We start from the raw sequence: 20935 nt of genomic DNA, 5'->3' as shown, positions 1-20935 counted from the left end.
TATATTGGGCCGTCACCCTCCTCTCATCGCAGCTGGCGTTTCCCACTGTGAAATATGGCGGAGGATCTTCTGACCTGTGTACAACAAAAACAGCTGGGAATAGAGTCTAAAATGCCTTTGTTACACTTTGTTGCACTCGTTGGGAAAAGCAAGTTAGAACTTTTCCACAAAGGAAAGCAGGAAGCAGGCTTCTAAGGAAAAGGTATTAAAGATGCCAGCAACAAACCATCCTACTTCCAAAATGAGCATAATGAGAGCCCCACCTGAGCCTCGCTGGGATCCTTTTCTCCGCTTCAAAGCCTTTTGCAAGATGTCCTTCATGGTGACCTTCATGCTGTCCACCTGGATAAGTGAGAATCCATGTGCAGCATTTCTGCAAGACACAGAAATGGAGAGTGTGACACGCATGCACTTATGTGTACACACACACACACACACACACACACACACACACACACACAAACACAAACACAGACAAACCCTCACCCACATGTAATATTATCTGGCCTACCTTTTGGCAGATTTGAACAAACTATTAACAGAGACCCTGGCTAGATTTCTCTTTCTGGCTGCAAAAAAACTGAAAAGGAAATATCCTCCAATTAAAACATCCTGTCCCACTGCTGTTCTCATGTATTACAATATTAATCCGGTTATGTTACGTTATTTATTTATAACTCATTCTTAATTTCCTTATTTTAAGGTACTATGTAGTATATCTTATTTTATATCATTTATGCATTACAACCCACTTTAATGCATTCTGTATGTTAAGATAACTCACTTGAATGGTTGTTAGTTTTATTTTGTTTGGGTCTATGATCATATAATAAAGGATCTGTATCTGTGGCACATGTTATTGCAAAATAGTCACCAGAGGGCAGCTTGCATCAGGAAAAGTCTTAGGACTGTTATCCAGCATTTTAAGGCCAGTGGAGGAGAGGAAGAACAATATACTGAAGGCAAGACAAAACCATGTAGATCAACACCTTCAATTGGACCAGCAAACAATGCAGCTCTTAAAGCAGAGGTTTCACAGAGTTCCCTGAAGCTAATGAGGAGTCTGATTTCACACCAGATCCAAATTCTAGGAGGTCTTTAAAAGTAGCCCCAAGCTGGGCTCTAAATAGAAGGGTCAATGGGTGCACACAGAGCTCAAATGAAGAACGCAGCACTTCTTGAGTTGCAATGCAATTAGAAAACGTGATCCAATTGCATTTCAATTCAGCATGGACTGAGAAATATTGCTTCAGTGCTGAGTTGCCACAAATATGATGCCCTATGGCTGCAGTGAGAAATATTTATTGAGACTAAATCCTGAAATTATCTATGTGCCCACAGATGGGAGCAGGACGCAGCTAATTAGGGGGTGTCGTTGATGTCTGCAATGCCCATGTTTGGATTTGCAGCCAAATCTCAATTTTTGTAGAGGTTATGTTCTGGGGATAGAGCATAAAGCCAAAATTGCATATAGTCAAAACATTTTCTCTCCAGGTGAGTGTAATGTTGGGTGGGATTGTTAAGCTGAATTCGCACAAGCTAAATGCACTTAAGCTGCAAATCGACTGACTATGCACTTCGTTGGTATATTAATTTTCATCATCAAACTGAGGTAAGCATGAGTCCTTTGGCTTTGACTGTAGTCTAATCTGCAGAATAACTCCATCCACCCACCTTCTTATTTACTTCTCTGGAAGTGACAGAAGGAGATCCTGTTGGGAGACTTCCCTCCCTGCTATGGCAATGCCTTTTACGACAAAGACTCTAAGAAATGTGGTTCCCAGGGCTCCTGACACCCATACCTAGGTACCCTGGGAAAAACTGGATTTCCCGGGGCCCCTGGTGCCAGGGATGATGGCATGACGGTGTTGCAGCAGGTGAGGCCTTCTTAAGGGGCTCCGATAGGATCACGCTCCCATGATGGAGCCCAAACTGTGGGAAATTGCAGTCAAATGTAGGGACCAAAGAGTTCTGTTCCTAGACTTAGCTAGGTCACGCCCTCTCACCTCCATGAGTGAGGAAGTAAAGCTTCTTCTAGTTCCTTTTCTCACTTTCCCTGCCAACCATGTAACTGACCAGGATGGATGTGTCTGAACTTGCTCCAAGTTCAGGCCACAGGTCTAAAACTATATTGTGTACTTTGCATGCACAAGTAATCAACCTGTGTTCTCCTTGCCGCTGAATGGAACAGTGCATGAATCAGTCCTTTGGATTCAGTAAGTAAAGCTTTTAAACTTACTTGTGTGTGTGTGAACTGTTCAATGCTAGAGGAGTGGGGGGGCAAGAGCTTTAAAGTAGATTAAATGGGTTATGCAAAAGGGTTTAATTGCATACATTCCATGCTATACTGCTGCTTAACTCTGATAGTGTTTTAAACTGCTGGGGGCTTTCTCCCACTAGAGAGTATGCAAAGCCCCACATTTTGAATCTAGGCACCCACTCAATTCTTTTGTTAATTACCCAAACATGGATTGAATCTATCCATCTCTACAACTTGGGTATAGAATACACCTTTAACAAAATCTATTTTAGGCTGCTTTGTGCATCCAACAAAGACTCCAATCCCACAAAAGCTCAGGAGGCGATAAAAATATTTGTCTTTAAGGTACCCCACAATGCTGTTGTTTTTGCTGCAACAGATTATGCCAACACATCTGGAGTTTGTCCCCAGTACCTGTCGCTGGGGAATCCAGGTGCAGCTTTCGACCCAGAAGCTCTGCAGAGAAAAATGAGATCATTCTGGCAAGATGTACAAGACTGTCCCAGAAGCAACTTTCAGAGGCTTATTCTTGCTAATTTCTGCCATTTATTTTATAGTGCGTGGCTTTTTCTTTTTAAAAACAGGGTAATTGCTTATTTGTATTGCATTTTTTTAAAAAAAATAAACAACTACCCTTTTAGACCTTCTAAGATCATCAGTAGATAAGCAGGACAGAAATAATAAATTTCTTATTATTTGGAATTAGCTCTAGACATTTCACCAGTGCCCAACACCGTACGTGACAGGAAGAAAAGTAAGTGCACAGTTCTGATCCAACAATAATAGAGAACACGGTCCAAAGACATACTCCTTTTATTTTTTAAAAAAATATTTATTAATGACTTTAAAACCGGTTTTGGGAAAATCTGGAATATTTTAGGAGTATATCTTGAGGATTCCTCAATGAGTAGATTATTGTTGTACAGATATAATTCAGTTATATAATTCAGCATGCAAAAGGTCCCAGGTACAGTTCCTGGCATCTCCAGGTACAGCTAGGAAAGAGTCCTTTGTCTGAAACCCTGAAAAGCCATTGCTAGTCAATATAGACAATACTGAGCTAGATAGGCCCATGGTCTGACTTAGTTTAAGACAGCTTCCTGTGTTCTTATTTAAATCAGCCCTTTATCAGGACTAGAATATTACTTCTTTTTTACAGGAAATGCTGTAGCTCAGTGGTACAGCAGATGCTCTGCATGTAAAAGGTCCAAGGTATGTTCCCTGAAATCCAGAGGCAGGGTTGGGAAAGGCTTATTGACTGATACCCTGGAGAGCTGCTGCCAGTCAGTGAAGACAGTATTGAATTAGATGGATCAATTGTCTCACCTGTTATTACCCTGCATTCCAAGGCATTCCCCTGTGTTCTTACTTCAGTTCTAGAAAACAACCTTCACTGGATCTTTGAAATGCTGTTGGGGCTGAGTTATATGCAGGCAGCATCAGGAGCCAGGGTTAGAACACGCCAGAGCCAGGAAAGGCAAGAGCTGTCCAGGCAAAGTTCCAGCCTGAACAGTAAGCCTTTGCAAGCCCTTCCTGTTGAGAAGACAGGCTGGATGGGTGAAGCCACTGCACTAGCTCAGAGGTCTTCACTGCCCAGTGAGACACTCCAGCCGGTAGTCCTGGTGACTCCCCTCATGGGGCAGCTCTGCACCCAGCTGAGGCATTCTGGGTTCTACTCCGACCAGCCTCAGAAGGGAGTAATATATAAACCCGCTCTCACTTTTTATTTCTCTTTATTTTTGGTCTAATGAATCCAAAGTTGTTCTAACACTTAACAATCACTTGGGGACTTCAAGCTGAAGAACAAGAAGTGCCTATGTAGGCAATTAGAAGTTCATCCTTCCACAATGGTTTATTGAAGCTTCTTTTTAACCTTTTTGAATTGTTTTTAACTTTTTCACACTTTTATTGCATGGCTTTTATTATTTTAATGCTGCAATCTGCTTTGATATATTTTTAGGATTTGGTGGAATATAAATATTTTTATAAATAAATAAGGAGGGGGGGGGGAGGATTTGGCTCAAATGCCTATTTAAATATTATTAAGTCTCAATCCTATGCACATTTACATAGGAGTCAGTTCCACTGAGCAAAGCAGGCCTTATTTCCAGTAAAAAGACACAGGATTGTACTTGTAAACTTATTTAATCAATTAAATTTGTAATTCAAAGCCACAAAGTATTTAAATGCAAAAGGCTTTTGGCTGTTTTCCACTCATTCATGATGGCCGCTCAGATGACCCCTTAGGATACTCCCCCCAAAAACCTTCCATGTGTCTGGTGGCTTCACTCCACTGCACACCCACACACCCACACACCCCAATTTAATAAACTTTGATGCTTTTTTACTTTGGATACATACTGAACAGGCCAAATCTTTCTCTGACATTTAAGACAGCTTACACCGGCAAAGACTGAGAACTCTGCCTGCAGAACACATTGTGGTACTTATTGCACTGCTCAGCCAAAATCCAAAGTAAACATTAAGGAAATGAGTTGAAAGGTGGAAGGAAAGCCAAGGTGAAAAGGCTTAAGAAGGGGAGAGTTAAAATGAAAAATAGGCAGAAGTGGCCAGGGTGTTGTTCTTTAAGTACCACCCCTTGTTTTTTAAGCATCCACAGGAGGCCATGATGGCCACTAACCTAATGGCTTTCAAAGAGGATTACACAAATTCCCAGAGGAGAAGGCTATCAAATACCAGGTGTTAGAACCTGCAGAAGGGGAGAATTAATATTGACTCAGGTCCTGCTTGTGGGCTTCCAACACGGGGGCATCTGCTTGGCCACTGTGAGAACAGGATTCTGCGCTAGATGGACCACTGGCTTGATCTAGCCTGCACTTCTTACATTCTTATGTAGTTCCTGAAGAGCCGGGAGAAATTTATACCTTCATAAAGAGCACAAGAAGAACCCTGAGGAATCAGACCAAAGGTCCAGCAAATGTTAACTTTTGCACAAAACATTTTAATATCTGTAGCTATTTTTAGCACGTTTGTTGCATTTTTAACATCTGCGCACATAAGGAGAGAGCCCTGCTGGATCAGACTAAAGGCACACCTGCTTCAGCATTCTACTTGTAAGAGCCAGGAAAGGCAAATGAATGTTTTTGCCTGGCTGGAATGCATCTTTCAACTTCAATAAGGCCTCTCGCTTGTCTGGAGGGAGGACAGAGAGGAGTGTGTAGAACTAGTCTACTGTACAAAGGTTAAGATTTACTCCACCCACTTTAGTCTGCTGGCCCCACCACTCACAGACATTTGGTCCCAGAAGGTCGCCCAGAAGGGAATGTGGCCCCTAGGCTGAGAGAGTTCTTATAGGACACTAATCTGAACTAGGAAGCTCCATACAGCCATTCTGACTAATAGTCATCAACAGACCTCTTCCATGGATGTGTCTAGAGCCCTATCCGCAATATATAAAGCAGCATCATACCATTTTAAACAGCCATAACTTGCCCCAAAGAATTCTGGGAGCTGTAGTTAAGGGTGCTGAGAATTGTTAGGAGGTCATGGTTCCCCACACAGCACTACAATTCCCAGAGTCCCCTAAGTTTGATTGTTAAAGAACTCTGGAAATTGTAGCGTTTTGTAGGGGAATACGGGTTTCATAACAGTTCTCAATACCTGTAACCAACTACAGTTCCCAGCTTTCTTTAGGTGAAGAAGCCATGACCATTTAAAGTGGTATGGCACTGCTTTAAAAGTAAAGTGCAGATGGGGCTTTTCTCGCTCTTAAAGCTGTCTAAGCCTATATTTGCAACATCACAGCAACAGATTCTACACAAGAAAAGCAAGCAGCGAAGCTTTTCACTGTACTGAACCACTTCCAAGATTTTGGTAATGGGGGAATTTTGTATTTGACCATCTAAACAAACAAACACACCTAGCATGCCAGTGAGAAGGGTTTAGTTAGCTCAGCCTTCTTCCTGACATGCTAGTTCGTCACCTCTACATGCACTCTACATGCATTCCTCCTCACTCCCCATAAATAGCCAGAAAGTGGTACAGTCCAGAAAAAGAGTTACAACTTGGATCCTCTGAACTGGCCCTAAATGAAGAGTCTCTGAGCTACCAGGGATGCGAGTGGGGGGCAGCTCTATGAGGAGGCACAGGGAACAGCTATTAATGGCTAGCAGCCATTGCCAGAAGCAGGATGCATCTGAATGACAGTTGCTGGAACGAACGAGAGGGTAGAGTGCTGCTGCCCTCAGTTCCTACCTGTGGGCTTCTGTGCAGAGAGGCACCTTCCCTGAACACTCCCTGCAAAAAAAGATAGAGCCCCATTTCCGAGAGTAAAAACACCACAGCCCCCTGCTAAAGCCTGCCTTAGCTCGAGTCTGCCTGTGCTCTGTGAGCAACATGGCCTGAAAGCTGTCAAGTTAATTGCTCTGAGCACTCCGTTACTGAATCATGGCTGAACCCCAGCCATCCTTTACCTCAGAACCTGGAGCCCATCCCAGAACCAATCTTTAAAAGTTTATTTTACTGATCAAAGTAAAATAAGAAAGGCAAAAAAGCGGGGAGGGAAGCACAGGCCAAGGAGCCGGGGGTTGGTGGAGGAGAGGAGAGGAGAAAGCCCTGCATTTGACTATATTTAGTGGAACTATTTGAGTAAGTGAGGCCCTGGCAACGGCTGCAGAATATAACGTGCAGCCTGAAATTGTAAACGCCGGGATGTTTGTTCTGGAGCCTGGCCAGACAGGGCCATGATGTCGGTCTTCCAAGAGTTGAGGGATGACAAGCTTTGGAAGGGCCAGGGAGCGGCAAGGGAGGGAGGTGTTGTTGGAAGGGGGGGGGGGGGGAGAGACACAGCACCAGGACATCCAGTGCCTGCAGCGACTCCCGAAGATGTCCTGGGCAGAAACCACAGTCCTTGCCTTTTCAGGCGTACATGGAATATTGGCACTGCCTCCTTCCTGTCTTCCTGGTGTGCTCTCTACACTCAGATCTCTCCTTCTGGTTCAGGTTTTCCTCATTGTGCCATTAATCCTAACCTCTTTTGCTTGTTTACGCCCCTTTCCATTTTCCCATTATAACTGGGATTCTTTATCTCTTCCTAGATGTTGCACAATACAGCATTATCTTGTTGTTGGAAACAAAACCCCAAACTCTTTAAAACTCTTCTCTTTTTCACCTTCTTTTGCCCAACCACCATCTTGAGATCACGCAGCCAACAGGAGTTCCTGTCTTTGTCAAGGGTAGCCAACTTGGTCTAGTACAAAGCATGAGATCGGAACCATTCTCTGCAGCTCCCCATACCTTAGAAACATCTTGCCTCTGTTATTGTGACTTGGTGATGGGCCTTCTGCTACAGAAGCCTACTGCTTCCACCACTAGCGGAGGTCAAAGTGCAGCATAGCTACAATGCCAAACACAGGAAAATACACTTTAGTGGCAGAGCACTTGGTTTGCATGCAGAACATTCCATGTTCAATTCCTGGTTTCTTCAGGAAGGGCTGGGAAAGGCTGCCGACTAAATCCCCAGAGAGTCAGTCTGTATGGAGACTGTCAGTATAGAGTTGGTCAGAATAGAGAATACTGACTAGGATCAGGCCAAAGATCAATTAATTCACTGTCCTGTTCTCACAACTGCCAACTGGATGCCCTGAAGGCAAGCTCACAAGCCAGACCAGAGCACAAGACCTCTCCCTCCTCCAGTGGTTTCCAGCAACTAGGATTCAGAAACATTACTGCCTCAGATTATGGAGGCTAGTACCATTGTAGCTAGTAGCCTTATCCTCCATGAATTTTTTCAATCCTCTTTTTAAGCCATCTAGGCTGGTGTCGAGTTCCATAGTTTAACTCTGCACTCGGTGAAGAAGTACTTTTTCTTATCTGTCCTGAATTTTCCAAAACTGTCAGTTTCACTGGATGCCTGCAAGTTCTAGAGTTTAGAGACAGGGAGAAACTCTTCTCTATCCACTTTCTGCACGCCATGCATAATTTTATAACCTTCTATCAAGTCACCTCTTAAATCACCTTTTCTCTAAACTAAAAAACAAACAAACTCAAATGCTGCAACCTTTGTATCCCTATGATCATTTTGCTTGTGGTTTTCTTCCCCCTCTAACCCAGTAACTGTTGCTGCACCTTGTGAAAGTGAGTTCCACAGGTTACCTGCAGTGTGCAAAATTTCTCTTCCTCATGTCAATCCCAAACTTTCGGCCAATCATTTTACCCTGAGCTACAGTATTATGAGAGAGGGATTGGATGGGGTGGGATGGGATGGGAGAAGAGAGGTCTCAGTCTCAAATGTAATGTGGATTGAGTATTGCCTCACCCATTAAAAATCCATGCCATCTCTATTTTTCTTGTTGTTTGTTTATTATTTTTTTTAAAAAAAGAAATTAGACCAAGGGAAGAAAACCCCCTACAGCTGGCTTCCTTCTAACCCTCTTCCCTCCCAATCATTTTACGAAAACATACCTGGGTGACAAGGTTAAATCAAGCAAAGGAAAATCCCTGGCACTTATCATCCGCCGGCATTACTGATAAATTGCGTGGTGGAGGAATAAAGGATTACCTTCTGTATTTTTTCATTACACTTTTCTTTTGTTACAGAATACATAAATCCATTGTGGCACAATGTAATATGTATCATCGCGCTACACCTGTGGACGCTTCATAGCGGCTGCCATGTCTGTGCAGTCAGGAATGATGAGTGAACCCCCCGTGAATGTTAATGATAGTGATCATTCTGAGGTAACTTGGCTTTCCATCTTCCTTTACAGCCTCGACGCCGGAGCCAGGGTGGCAAGGTTCAGGAGAGGGAAAATGGGGAAGGAAGGGGGGGGGGGAGAAGCAGGAGAGAGAGAGAGAGAGAGAGAGAGAGAGAGAGAGAGAGAGAGAAGCAAGAAGAACGTCCACACCTCAGGAGGAAAAATGCACACCCGCTCACCCTTAGGCCTGGCTTGGGCAAATCCATTAATGCTTGAAGGGAAAAGAAGAAAGGGGGGGAGAGGGGAGTGGGAGACAAGAGGCTGATTCTTCGCCTTTTGTTTCTAAGGCAGCGGGGAAACTTTTTCATGATTACTGCATTCACCATGGGCCTGCTGCTGGTGGAGACAGTATTGGATAGGGAAAGGCCAACCAAGGCCCTGTGTCTGCACTATGCATTCAAAGAAGTATCATACCACTTTAAACAGCCATGGCTTCCCCCAAAGAATCCTGGGAACTGTAGCTTCTTAAGTGTACTGGGGGTTGCTAGAAAGCCCCTAGTGCCCTCAGAGAGCTACAATTCCCATAATTCCCTAGGAAGAGGGGTGAATTGTTTAACCACTGCCCCCTCCAGTTACTATTTCAGTCAACTAACTTCCTGGCAGAGGTGTAGTGATCCTGGGTTGCAGACCCATTACTGCTTCTGCAGCAGGCCTCTGTCTCCAGCATTCTACACCCACCTGATCTGAATGAAAGGAGAACCACTGAGAAGTAGTCTTCCTACCCTTTGATTTCAGCCAATCAGAGTGAAGATAGGTGAGTCAGCCAGTGAGGATATTGGTTCCTAGGGTCACTCTGGAGAAGGTGTGCAGGAATAATACTGAGGAGGAAGAGTTCTGTATACACCAAATATAAGCATTTGGGAATACTGAAAATGCAAGGCACTTCAGTTTCAGAAGAACAGTGTGCAAGAAAAATACAACTTAAGCCACTCTGGGGGGGGGGGGGAATATTTGAGCACTACATATCGTTTGCCCATATATGTGCACAGAAAATAATATATCCAGCTAAAAAGGTGACACAGAGAGATCTGGATTGATCATTGCAATGCACCCCTAATTATTATCATAGTATAATTATAATAATATTGTATGCTCTGAGGAGTGTTCCTGGCTGCTGCTGAAACATGGGCAACCAGTTTCTGGGCTGGATTCAGAACCACACCCAAACTGCAAACCTAAGCAGATGTTTCTAAACAGAGGTTGGATGGCCATCTGTCAGAGATCCTTTAGCTGTGATTCCTGAACTAAGAGGGGATTGACTTGATGATCCTTTGGATCCCTTCCAAGTCTACAATTCTACGATTCAATGGGAGTGCAACCCCATCCAAAATAGATTGAACCTCTATTCCCTGATCTGCCTTGTGACTGACCAGGAGACCCCTGCCTTGTCTGGATTCGGCTTCAGTTTATTAGCTCACATCCAGTCTTTTACCAAGATCAGGCAGAGATACAGAACTTGGAAAAGCTTCATTGGTTTTAGAAGGGACATAAGAAGCTGCCTTATACTGAATCAGACTACTGGTCCATCCAGCTTTGGGATGTCTACAATGGCAGGCAGTGGCTCTCCAGGGTTTCCACAGCCCTACCTGAAGACACCAGGGAATGAGCCTGGGGCCTTCTGCATGCAATGCAGCTGCTTTATCACTGAGCTGTAGTCTGGCAGGTGAAGCTGAGAGTCAAGGACTGTCCCAAAGTCATCCTCATGACTGCAACCAGGATTTGAAACCAGGTCTCTTTTGCCTAACTCTTGCCAATGTTCTACCTGTTACACCACCCTGGCTTTCCAGGACCATGGAAGAGGAGTAGAGCAGCCCCTTCTAAACACCCATGTCCCAGTTTACCAGATATGCTTATGTGGCGGTGTATGCTCAGTTAAGACTTGGCTTGAAAAATCCCACTTGATGAGAGCAGCTTGCCGGGGGAGCTTAGCGCTTGACATTGGACAGACAAAACTCCTTTTTGTCCCGGCCGATTGTCTTCCAAAAGCCATCAGCTCACTAGACTAATGGCCGCATTCAAAGCCAGGATGGCTGCCCTTCCGTCTTCTCCTTGTGTAACTTTGCCAGAGTCCTTGGAACTTGCCAAATTCGGTCATGCCTGCTTAGCTCGCTCGACTGATTGTGCCAGAAAAGAAAATAAGACACAGATGTATTTGAGCGCTTTGAGATGCCAGTAAGAGAGACAGCTAATGGCTTCATTTCGACCCTCCCCTACCAGCTGGGCACAGGTGGGGGGGGGATAATGAGGTGCCTCTCCCTAATCAAACTCAATTATTTACTACTCTCCATAACCACAAAGACATTCATTCTCGCCTTGAAATATCAAACGGACGTTCCAACCTCTGCCACCAGGTATTTCTAAACAAACTCTGGTGGCTGCTGGTTTGCCTTGGCAGGACTTTTCAAGAGAACAAAGTTCAGCAAAGTGCTTCCTGCCAAAGCATGCCATGCCAGAACTGGCAACCACCAAGCGGGGCTCTGTCATTGTTAGCTTGGCTGACCATGTTGTATTCAAGAACAAATTCAGCACAATGCACAGACAGGCTTCAGACATCAGAAGCAGCAGTAATCGGCAACCAGAGGCCTCGATGGCCCTAACTCGTTTGCTGACATGGATGCTTCAGATGGCACAGAATGAGCAGCTGCTTAAGAACCTAAGAGCCTGCTGGATCAGGCCAAAGGCCCATCCAGCTCAGCAGCCCGTTCTCAGCAGCCAACCAGATACCTATGGGAAATCTGCAAGCAGGACCTGAGCTTAAGAGCCCTCTCTCCTTCTGTTGCTTCCAGCAACTGGTATTCAGAAGCATTCCTGCCTCCAACAGTAAAAGTAGCTTTATTATATCAGTTTTCTAGTGTTTGGTCATGAGGTTGTTGTTGTCTTTTTGCCTATAAAGGCCTAAGCAGCTTAGGCCCCAATGTACATTCAAGTCTGCCTTCTGCTGAACTGCAAATCTCTTAGGCCTCTTGAAAATGCCACTGGGCCAAGTTTTCAATCTCTGGATCTATCAGAACCTTACGCACTTACACACACACACACACACACACACACACACACACACACAGCTGGCAGACCAAAGCCATCCATCCTCCTCCCCCCCGCCGCCCCTTAGTTACTTCTGTCATTTCAAGACAGACACATGGAAAGCCTCAACTTCTCCCCAGACACAGTCCCTGCCAAGGGAGAAACAGAGTCAGATTTGCAAGCACTGAGTTATGCGGATGACGTTTGTTCTGTCCTTAGGGCCAGAAACTCTTCAGGACAGTGAAAATGTGTGCAGCTGAAACAAAATGGAAAGTACAATTCTGCATACAAACACACACATACGCATGGAATCTACATATATGCAATGACGACAAAAAGAGCCAGTGAACAAGCGATGAGCATATGGATGGAATTTGGAATACATTTAAATCCATGCTGTTGGGTTTTCCAGCACTTGAGCAAATGATTAGTCCTATGAGATTTAAACCCATCAATGCTGTCTTTGAATCGGATGCCATGGCATGCTTTTGTCCTTCAAAGCAAGCCCATTTAGAATCAGATTCTGAAATGGAAGCTGGTGTGTGAACTTATGAGCAGGTTACATGACTTTTTTAAAAAAAATTACAAAAATATTAGAGCATTATTTTTGCTAAGTAGAGAAAGAGAGTACACAAGAACTTAAGATGAGGCTGCTGATCAGGCCTATCTAGTCCAGCATTCTGTTCTCACAGTGGCCAAACAGACGTGTGGGAAGCTCACAAGAGCACTCTGCCTACCTGTGATTCCCAGCAACTGATATTCGGAGGCATACTGCCTCTTAGAATGGTGATACGGTGCCTCTGACAATGTATGCTGCCCCGAGGGCAGGAAAGAAGTTAATAGTAAATTAACCCTGAAATATGGAAAGCAGCATCCTGGTGGTCTTGAGGAAGACTATGGCTGTTCCCCCTGAGCAACCTATTGAGTATTTATCCTGATCTGTTTGCTGGGAGATTAGTTGACAACTGACTATTTAATGAGGATTTATCCCAATCTGTTTGTGGGGGGCTTAGGTGCTGCCGCATCAGAGTGTTATCCCATGCTTCCTAGTGCTTTTGCCGTCACTATTCTTTAGTGCAAAAAAGTCAGCTCTTCTGGGAAAGCAGACTTGTTGTGTGAGTTCTGCCAACCCACCATAGTAACACCATCTCAGTTTGCCAGTCAGTGTAGGACTGAATCCCCCCTGAAACCAGTGACTGTCTGGAAGTGTCCCATGCACCAAGATTGTTAAGGAAATAAAGAAAGAGGGATAGAGAAGGAAGGGGGAAGCTGTTGTGCAAACTCACATCCGGACGAAGAGGGACTGCTTGGCTGCCAAGCCGGGTGAGGAGTATTTCTCTACCAGTGCCAGTGTGCTGAAGCCGAACTTGTGGATGGGCTCATTGCAATCCAAGGGTGGGAAGTCTGTGTCAACCTCACCATCGTCCTCAGCAATGTGGAGGCAGTAAGCGCTGACATTTTCACTGCAGCAAATGAAAGGAAGAGTGTCTCAGGTTGAGGTTTAATAAATTTGCATATTGCTTTCCACTATAAAAAAAAAAGTTTAGCAAGGGAGAAGGCAGCTGGTTTGCACTCAGTAATGCGCAGCAATTTTCCCCTCAAAGGTACTTTCAAGTGTACAGAGTGCTTGGATGTTTTATTTTGCCATTATGGTTAATAGCCATGGATAGACCTCTCCACCTTTTACAGACCCCTGAACTAATGGCATCACTGCTTCTCGTGGCATTAGGAACTTCCTGGTTCAAATTTCACCTCTGCCACAAATTCACTATTTATGGTGGTAATGATGCTGACCTACACTACAGGATTGTCATAAGGAGTACTGATACAATGTAGGGTGTTCAAGGTACTTCACATAAAGAACTTCACAGAATTATTATGTGATTTAAATGATTAAAAAATAATACTCATACCGCAAGGGTCAGAGAATGGAAAATGGAAATGGAAAATATGCTTATTGGAAATGGTCAAATTTTCCGAAATGATCCAACACAAGATAATGTCAAACTGTATGCACTGTTAAATGCATTCCCTGCTGAAACACTAGAGGCTCCATCTGCACTGGCATCCTGCCGGCTTTTGAAGACACACCTTGTTTACACAGGCATTCCCTTGATCTTTCAACCAGAGTCTCCTGTTCTAATTGCTTTACTGTTTTAACAGGATTGTTTTATTGCATATTTTAATTATAGGTATGTGTATTTTAATAATTGTGCCATTGGTTTTTATACTTATAAAGCAGCTTAAAAGCCTATACTGGTATTAAGAGGCATATAAATGAAAAAAACCTAATGGGTTGACTTACCCGCTGCCTTGCGGGACATCTTCAGGAGAAGAAAAGAAATAAACCCTACATAAATACAGAATGGAGTCCCTAAGGCAGTTGGATGCTGTCTTATACGCCTCCTTCCAGCAATTTCTTCCAGCTGGTGCCAAATGTATTGCTCTGCTTTCCTTTGACCATGCCAGCGATGCTGGGAGGGGGGGTCTTGTTATCTCGGGAACCTAGGACCTTCATACACACTGCCCAAGCTTGCACCCTGGAGAGGTCACTTCAGTGCTGCTAACAAAGCAAAAACAATGCAGGAGGCAGCAGTTATGAGTTACTGGTCTCTGCAGCCACAGCAGAGCTGTGATTCTCCAACACTTTGACTTCAGCCCCAGAGGCACACTCCATTGTCTCTCAAGGCAACTAGGTTGTTTCCAACTACTCAGAGTAGACCCACTGGAATAAATGGATTTAAGTTAGTCATGTCTATTATTATCAATGGTCTACTCTGAGTGGGACTAGCATTGGCTACAACCTACTATTACTTTTTAATTACTCTTTTTATTTTTTATTAAAAAAAACTCTTTTCTGATCAATCCACTGGTTCTCTGTCGCCACTTTACCAGTATTCTGTTTCATTCCAGCATGGCATGGAAGATCTGCCTAAATGTTTGGCGTCTGGCAGGAGGGATTCTAAACTCAGCTGGGTGAATTTGGAAGTTTTAATTGCTTGACTGATGCTTAAATTAATTAATAGCAAAGCGCATGCTAATTGTTTAATTGGTCGCTTGATCTATATAGATCATTTTTGTGTGTGTGGAATTAAATGAGTTGATTTACAAAGTTTATTGATTGGATGCGACAGTGAATTATTTCACCGACTACCTGATTTGCAATTTTCCCAATTAATCTGCATACCTTGGGTTGCAACTCAGCTCACCCAAGAGTGCTTACTACGGGTGATCCATCCGCACACTGTCATGGCTAAAGTATTTATTATATCAAACAAGTAATAATGACACATTAAAGTTAATGTAACCTGCACGTTGGATAAACTGATGGCTAACGAGGAAGTAATCCCACTCTGTTGGCCTGTTGTAAACATTACGGTTTTGTTGCAGGGGCATTTGAAGGACTTGCTATTACTTTGTGTAACAGTTTACATGGAGTTCAAGAGGACAGTGGTACAAAAAAAACCCACACTGGGATCAAAAAGTAATAGCAACTGCAGAACTCATCAACTGCTCACAAAAGATGGCTTTTATTATGCAATGGAATTTCAGGATTGTGAAGAAGGTTGAATCCTGGAGGAGAAGAAACACACTCTAAACACAGAGGTTAAGGGGAAGAAACCTTTAATACAGGGCCAGGCACCGCTGCTCCCATTGTAGCAAGTCAATCAAGTCACTTTTACAATATTTAAAAAATATCTTTCAATGGTATAATAAATAATAATAATAATAATAATAATAATAATAATAATAATAATAATTTATTTATATCCCGCCCTCCCCAGTTGAAGCTGGGCTCAGAGCGGCTAACAATCCTGCCTAATGATGGAAGCAGATATGTATAGGGCTTACATCTTGAACTGGGACTCCCAAGCAATCAGGCTTAGGCACTTCCTGTGCTACCCCTGCTCTGTTCCTGCTGCAAGTCTAGTAAGCAGAGCTCTATGGTTCAAGAGCACCACCTAGACTGCGGTACCAGGATGTCTGATCACAATCAGCTGAACTCCAAAAGCCAATCCTGAGACCAGGTTCTACAAAGCCTCTGTACTTTTGCCCTCACTCTGAGTTAGCTTATCTGTGAAGCGATCTCTGGAGGGAGGACCCTCCCTATCCCATTTGTGCACTTCCCATGTCTTTTGATTGTGGGCAACTTTTCATGCACAATAAGAAGCAGCGCTCCTCAGTTATGTTAGAAGTTTGGGAAGCACAGCTTTATTTGACTCACAGTTGTGAAAGAGTGGTTAAAAAGCCCATTGGACATGAATATGTAAGCAGTGTCGGTGACACTGAAGTAGATATGATTTATCTTTTTTAAAAACAAACAAACAAGACACCCAAAAAGGGAGAGCATCTCAAAATGATGATTCATTTATAAAACACTGGCTTCATATGCTTGTCATTACATGGAACCCAGTAATTTAATTGAAAGAGAAATAGATATAGATGTATGCATAGCTTGGAAGGAAATATTGATAAATGTGGAGGTGTTCCAGCAAGATTTATCTGTAAAAAAAAAAAAATATTGATGTGGAAATCCATTTCATTATGCAAAAGTGGCTGGGGGGGGGGGGGAGAGAGAGAGAGAGAAGGATGAGGGGGAAGGGATGGAGAAGAAAGCAGAAAAAGAAAGGGCCTACTTGAGTTTGGGTTCCCGTCCTTCACTCGTGTACTGCCAGCAGATGAGCCCAATCAAGTCATGCACCTTGGCATTGGCGATGGTCACCACAGTCATGGGCTGCAGTTTGTCCTGGTTTGTGTGCAGCGGGAGGTAGACATCAATGATTTTGGTTGCAGTGGTGCCAATATGGCCCTGTCAGGAGAAGAGATTTCAATATACATATATAGTGAGAGAGGGAGGGAAGGAGGGAGAGACTGACGATAGATAGACATGATTTGGCAAGGAGTGACTAGACAAAATAGAAAAGGTTGCTTTCCAGCTCAAGGTGGGTGACTGACATGTATGGTTGTCTCGTGGTTAACTTGTGCTTGAAAAAGACCACAGTTTTGCAACCTAGATTCTGCGATCCAAATTCTGTAGTGAAAGATGGACCCTGCAACGTGCATGAATTATGCATACCTGAGTCATTTTTATGCAATAGGAATACGGGAACATATAGACATAGGAAGCGGTCTTATATCAAGTGAGACCATTGGTCCATCTAACTCAGAAATGCCTACACTGACTAGCAATGGCTATCCAGTGTTTCAGACAGAATTCCCTTTCAGCCCCACTTGGAGATGCTGGGGATAGAATCTGGGGACCTTCTGCATGCAAAGCAGGTGCTCAACCACTGTGCTACAGGCCTTCCCATATACAGTGGTACCTTGAGATACAGACGCTTCAGGTTATAGACGCTTCAGGTTACAGACTCCACTAACCCAGAAATAGTACCTCAGGTTAAGAACTTTGCTTCAGGATGAGAACAGAAATCGCGCGGCGGCGGTGCGGCAGCAACAGGAGGCCCCATTAGCTAAAGTGGTACCTCAGGTTAAGAACAGTTTCAGGTTAAGAATGGACCTCCAGAACAAATTAAGTTCTTAACCCAAGGTACCACTGTATACCATTTAGATATCCACATACAACTTGCCACTTCCACAGAATAATTCCAGAGAGGTAGGTAACTGGCTGATAGGACAACTGCAATTCCCCAGGTCAGAGGTGGGGCCGCCACACAGCACAGTCGCCAGCTGCCTGTGCTGTGTGCCCCCTACCTGGCCTGCCCCACCTCCTACACCATACCTCCCGTTGCTATGAACTAATGCAATTGCTTCCCACTCTTGTTTTCCCAGTCCTCTCCTCCCAGGCATATTTTTTCAAGTAAAACCACCACCACCCCTGAATTTAAAACACCCAAGTTTAAAGCCCAGCCTCATTAAAACAATAATCTTACCTCAAGTGGGGCTGGTCCACGTGCTCGCTCCACCCCCAAAGGGATGACCCCCTTTGGTGTCGCCCCTTTGGGGGTGGCCCCATCCCCAAGGCTGGCTGGCTTTATAGTGCTGCTGGGGCACTTTAAGCTGGGTCAGCAGATGTTATCAATGCAGCCTACCTGCCCAGGGTCCTAACCCCAGCACTACTCTCAGCAGCATGTCTGCAGGTCCAGACAGATTGAGGTCCAAGCAGAAGCAGGTATGAGAAATATATGACCCTCCAGATGTTGCTGAACAACAACTTCTACAATCCCTAACCATTTGGCCATGCTTGGTAGGGTTGATGGGAGTTGTAGTTCAACAACATCTGGAAGCCCAAGGGTCCCTCATCTGTTTTAGATTAACCAAACAGTTTTATTTACTGTGGCAGGACCCTCGCTCTAGTCTCTAGTTAAACAAATAAATTTATCATTAACAGTTTCCATAAGCACAGTGTGCTTCACAGAAATTCTACATCGCAAAATATATGAATAAATTAAAATGCTAGGTCACTGCCTCCAAGGAGCTTGCATTATACAAATTCTGACAAGGGGGAGCAGAAGACAAGGAAAGGAGCGGCAAGTGATTAATGTCTGAAAGTGCAGAAAGTGCATTCCTTCGTTTCCTGCCGACAAAGAAGTTGCATGAATTAACATGTCATCAACAGACAGTGAATCTCTTTCTCTCCAGCCCCGCCGCCCCTGCACCCTCCCCTGCAAAAGCCAGGAACCCATCCCTTGCTCTATCCAGGATGCCAAGGGAATACTGTAACCGGGAACAACGGATTTATGATTCTTATTTATATCATTCTAATGTTGGAAGGCTCAAGTTGAAAATTGGGCCTTCGCTGCTTTATCATCGTTAATCTTTTCTATGGAAAGATGACGAAGACAGTGCTGGGGCTGCTGAATTGCTGATGTGCATATACACCAAAGGATTTGCAGTGCTAAGCACATACATTTACCTTTCTAAAAAAACCATATTGGCAGGGAGAGAACAGAGGATGGTGACTATGGGCCTTAGCCACTGTCAGGGCTGGGCTGTGGGCAGCGGCACTGAATTGGTAGGGGTTTTGGAATGAAGGATTTAGGCTCTTGTTAGGCTTATGGCATCCTCTCCAAACCAACTGTCCTGAAGCCAAGGAGCTGGAGCAGAAGGAGAAGCCAGCATTGGATTTATCCCTCAGCCCAGCCAATCCAAGGGTCTCTAACTGCTTACCAACTTCCTGCAAAGTGGGCTAGGCTAACGAACAGTGATCAGCCTAAGGTGATCCAGTGAGCTTCATGGTTGACTTAAGGATCTGAAACTCTGGTCCTCCAGGTCTTAGGTCAGCACTCTAACCACTACACGACATTGTCCCTCTGATGAGTCAAGTACTGGCAAACTTTATTAATAGGTTTGGTAAGAAGCCAGATGGGAAATCCATTTAGTACACGGGTGCCCACTATTTGGCGTTTCCTTCAAACCTGCCAATAAATCCAGTAGGCGTAAAAGGGACAATAAAAGTAACATTGTCCTGACCTGTCACCTGTGGCAGTTAATTTGTCAAAAAATTATTTCATCTTGAATTATTTCATCTTGACACCGGACGCAGCCTATATGAAGTAAGTTATCAGGCACATTACATTATATAATGACAATTGACACATTATATACACATAGGAGTGACAAATGGTGCCTGAGGGTCATGGCTGAAAATCCCACTATATATATATATATATATATATATATATATATATATATATATATATTATTTTAATGTACACAGTATTGCCATTGCAGATCTGCAATGAATGGAAGTAACAAATAAAAGAGAGTGTGGAGAGTTTGTGCATGCTCATGTATCAGAAGGACTCCCACCATGAGAGGAGTCAGCAGTCCTGGCTCCCAGTTACTGATGAACGAAGGCGGAAAGGAGGATTCTTTCCAAAAGCTTCAATGTTTAGATTTTGCTGCTGTACATATGCAAATTGCTGTCTTAAGGCACTTCAGGCAACACACATAATTAATCCTAAATACAGCTGCAACAAAGGCAGGTGCTGTTAACTCCCCAAGCTTTGGATGCTGATCCAACACAACCCCTCACTATCCTATATATAGGAATGGGGTGGGTACCACTTAGTGCAGCAAGTGTTCTGCAATCTCTCACTATGCCTAGTAGGCAAAAGCCTCCTTTCCCTTCTGCTTTGGCACCTCCTAGACATAGGTGAGAGGCACCCAGGCCTGGGAGAAATGTCAGGAGCTCAGCCTACTCTCGAGTAGGACCCTGGCAGAGACACATGCCCGACTGGCATGTTCCCTCCCTCCTGGTCGATCATTTGGGAGCTTCAAAAGCTTTCTTCTGCCTGAACATCACAGCGACCGATGCCAACAGACATCAGCACACTTAGGGATCCGCAGAGTCTTCGCAGCTTGCGTAATAGACCTCAGCAACTCAGCATTTTGGCTAATCTACTTTATTTACATATAAACACACATGGAACACTGAAACATGGCTCCCTCTCTCTCTAGCATCAGAGAGCAAAGAGAATGAACAAAGGACAATAGTCCCACTTCACGGAACACAGTAACACAAACATCCTGTCGCTGTCACTTCCCACTCTGTGGAGTCAAAACATACACCGTCATGTGAAAGACAATAATTCCATGACTGCAATCATGGAGCAGGAATTCTAACAAGAACATTCCCCTATGGAAAGGCTGGGCTGTTCCCAGTGTACAATGGTGCCAGGGTGGGTGGCACAACAGGCACTGTGAATGCCTGTTGTTGCAAAGATGGCTATGCTCTGCCTCAAAAGTCAGAGGCAGCAATGCTTCTGAATACAATTTGCTGGAAACCACAGGAGGTTCTTACGTTCTCATGACAGCAGATTGAGGGACCCCTCCTTCCAGGATCCTCACTATCAGGCTGCCCCAGTCCCAGCAAAGACACACATATCTGCTAGAGTCCTCCCCTGGGTCCTTGGCAAACCCTCCATCTGTATCGTCTTGACTCAGCCAGCCCATGGCACTAGTATGATGGAGTGGT

The 20935-nt window shown here is 44.2% G+C and overlaps 1 protein-coding gene across 14 annotated transcripts in view; it reads right to left on the bottom strand.

Moving 5' to 3' along the window:
• MAPKAP1 (MAPK associated protein 1) overlaps positions 1 to 20935 on the bottom strand; it is a 183723-nt gene that overhangs the window by 93490 nt on the left and 69298 nt on the right. For 8 of the 14 annotated variants that reach the window (XR_013391389.1, XM_028716055.2, XM_028716050.2 and 5 more), the window contains 5 exons: positions 16635 to 16807; positions 13284 to 13460; positions 2675 to 2716; positions 512 to 580; positions 264 to 373 (listed from right to left, as the gene is read on the bottom strand). Coding sequence is in view for 13 of the 14 variants with exons in the window: in XM_028716055.2 (XP_028571888.1) it covers positions 264 to 373; positions 512 to 580; positions 2675 to 2716; positions 13284 to 13460; positions 16635 to 16807 (571 nt within the window). In the remaining variant the exon portion in view is untranslated. The remainder of the gene's footprint in view (positions 1 to 263; positions 374 to 511; positions 581 to 2674; positions 2717 to 13283; positions 13461 to 16634; positions 16808 to 20935) is intronic. The other 6 variants (XM_028716056.2, XM_077922593.1, XM_028716059.2 and 3 more) reach the window with 2 other exon arrangements.

The sequence above is a fragment of the Podarcis muralis genome, chromosome Z (genome assembly GCF_964188315.1).
Source record: "Podarcis muralis chromosome Z, rPodMur119.hap1.1, whole genome shotgun sequence".
Lineage (NCBI taxonomy): Eukaryota > Metazoa > Chordata > Lepidosauria > Squamata > Lacertidae > Podarcis > Podarcis muralis.
This window is presented reverse-complemented; position numbering and strand designations above follow the sequence as displayed.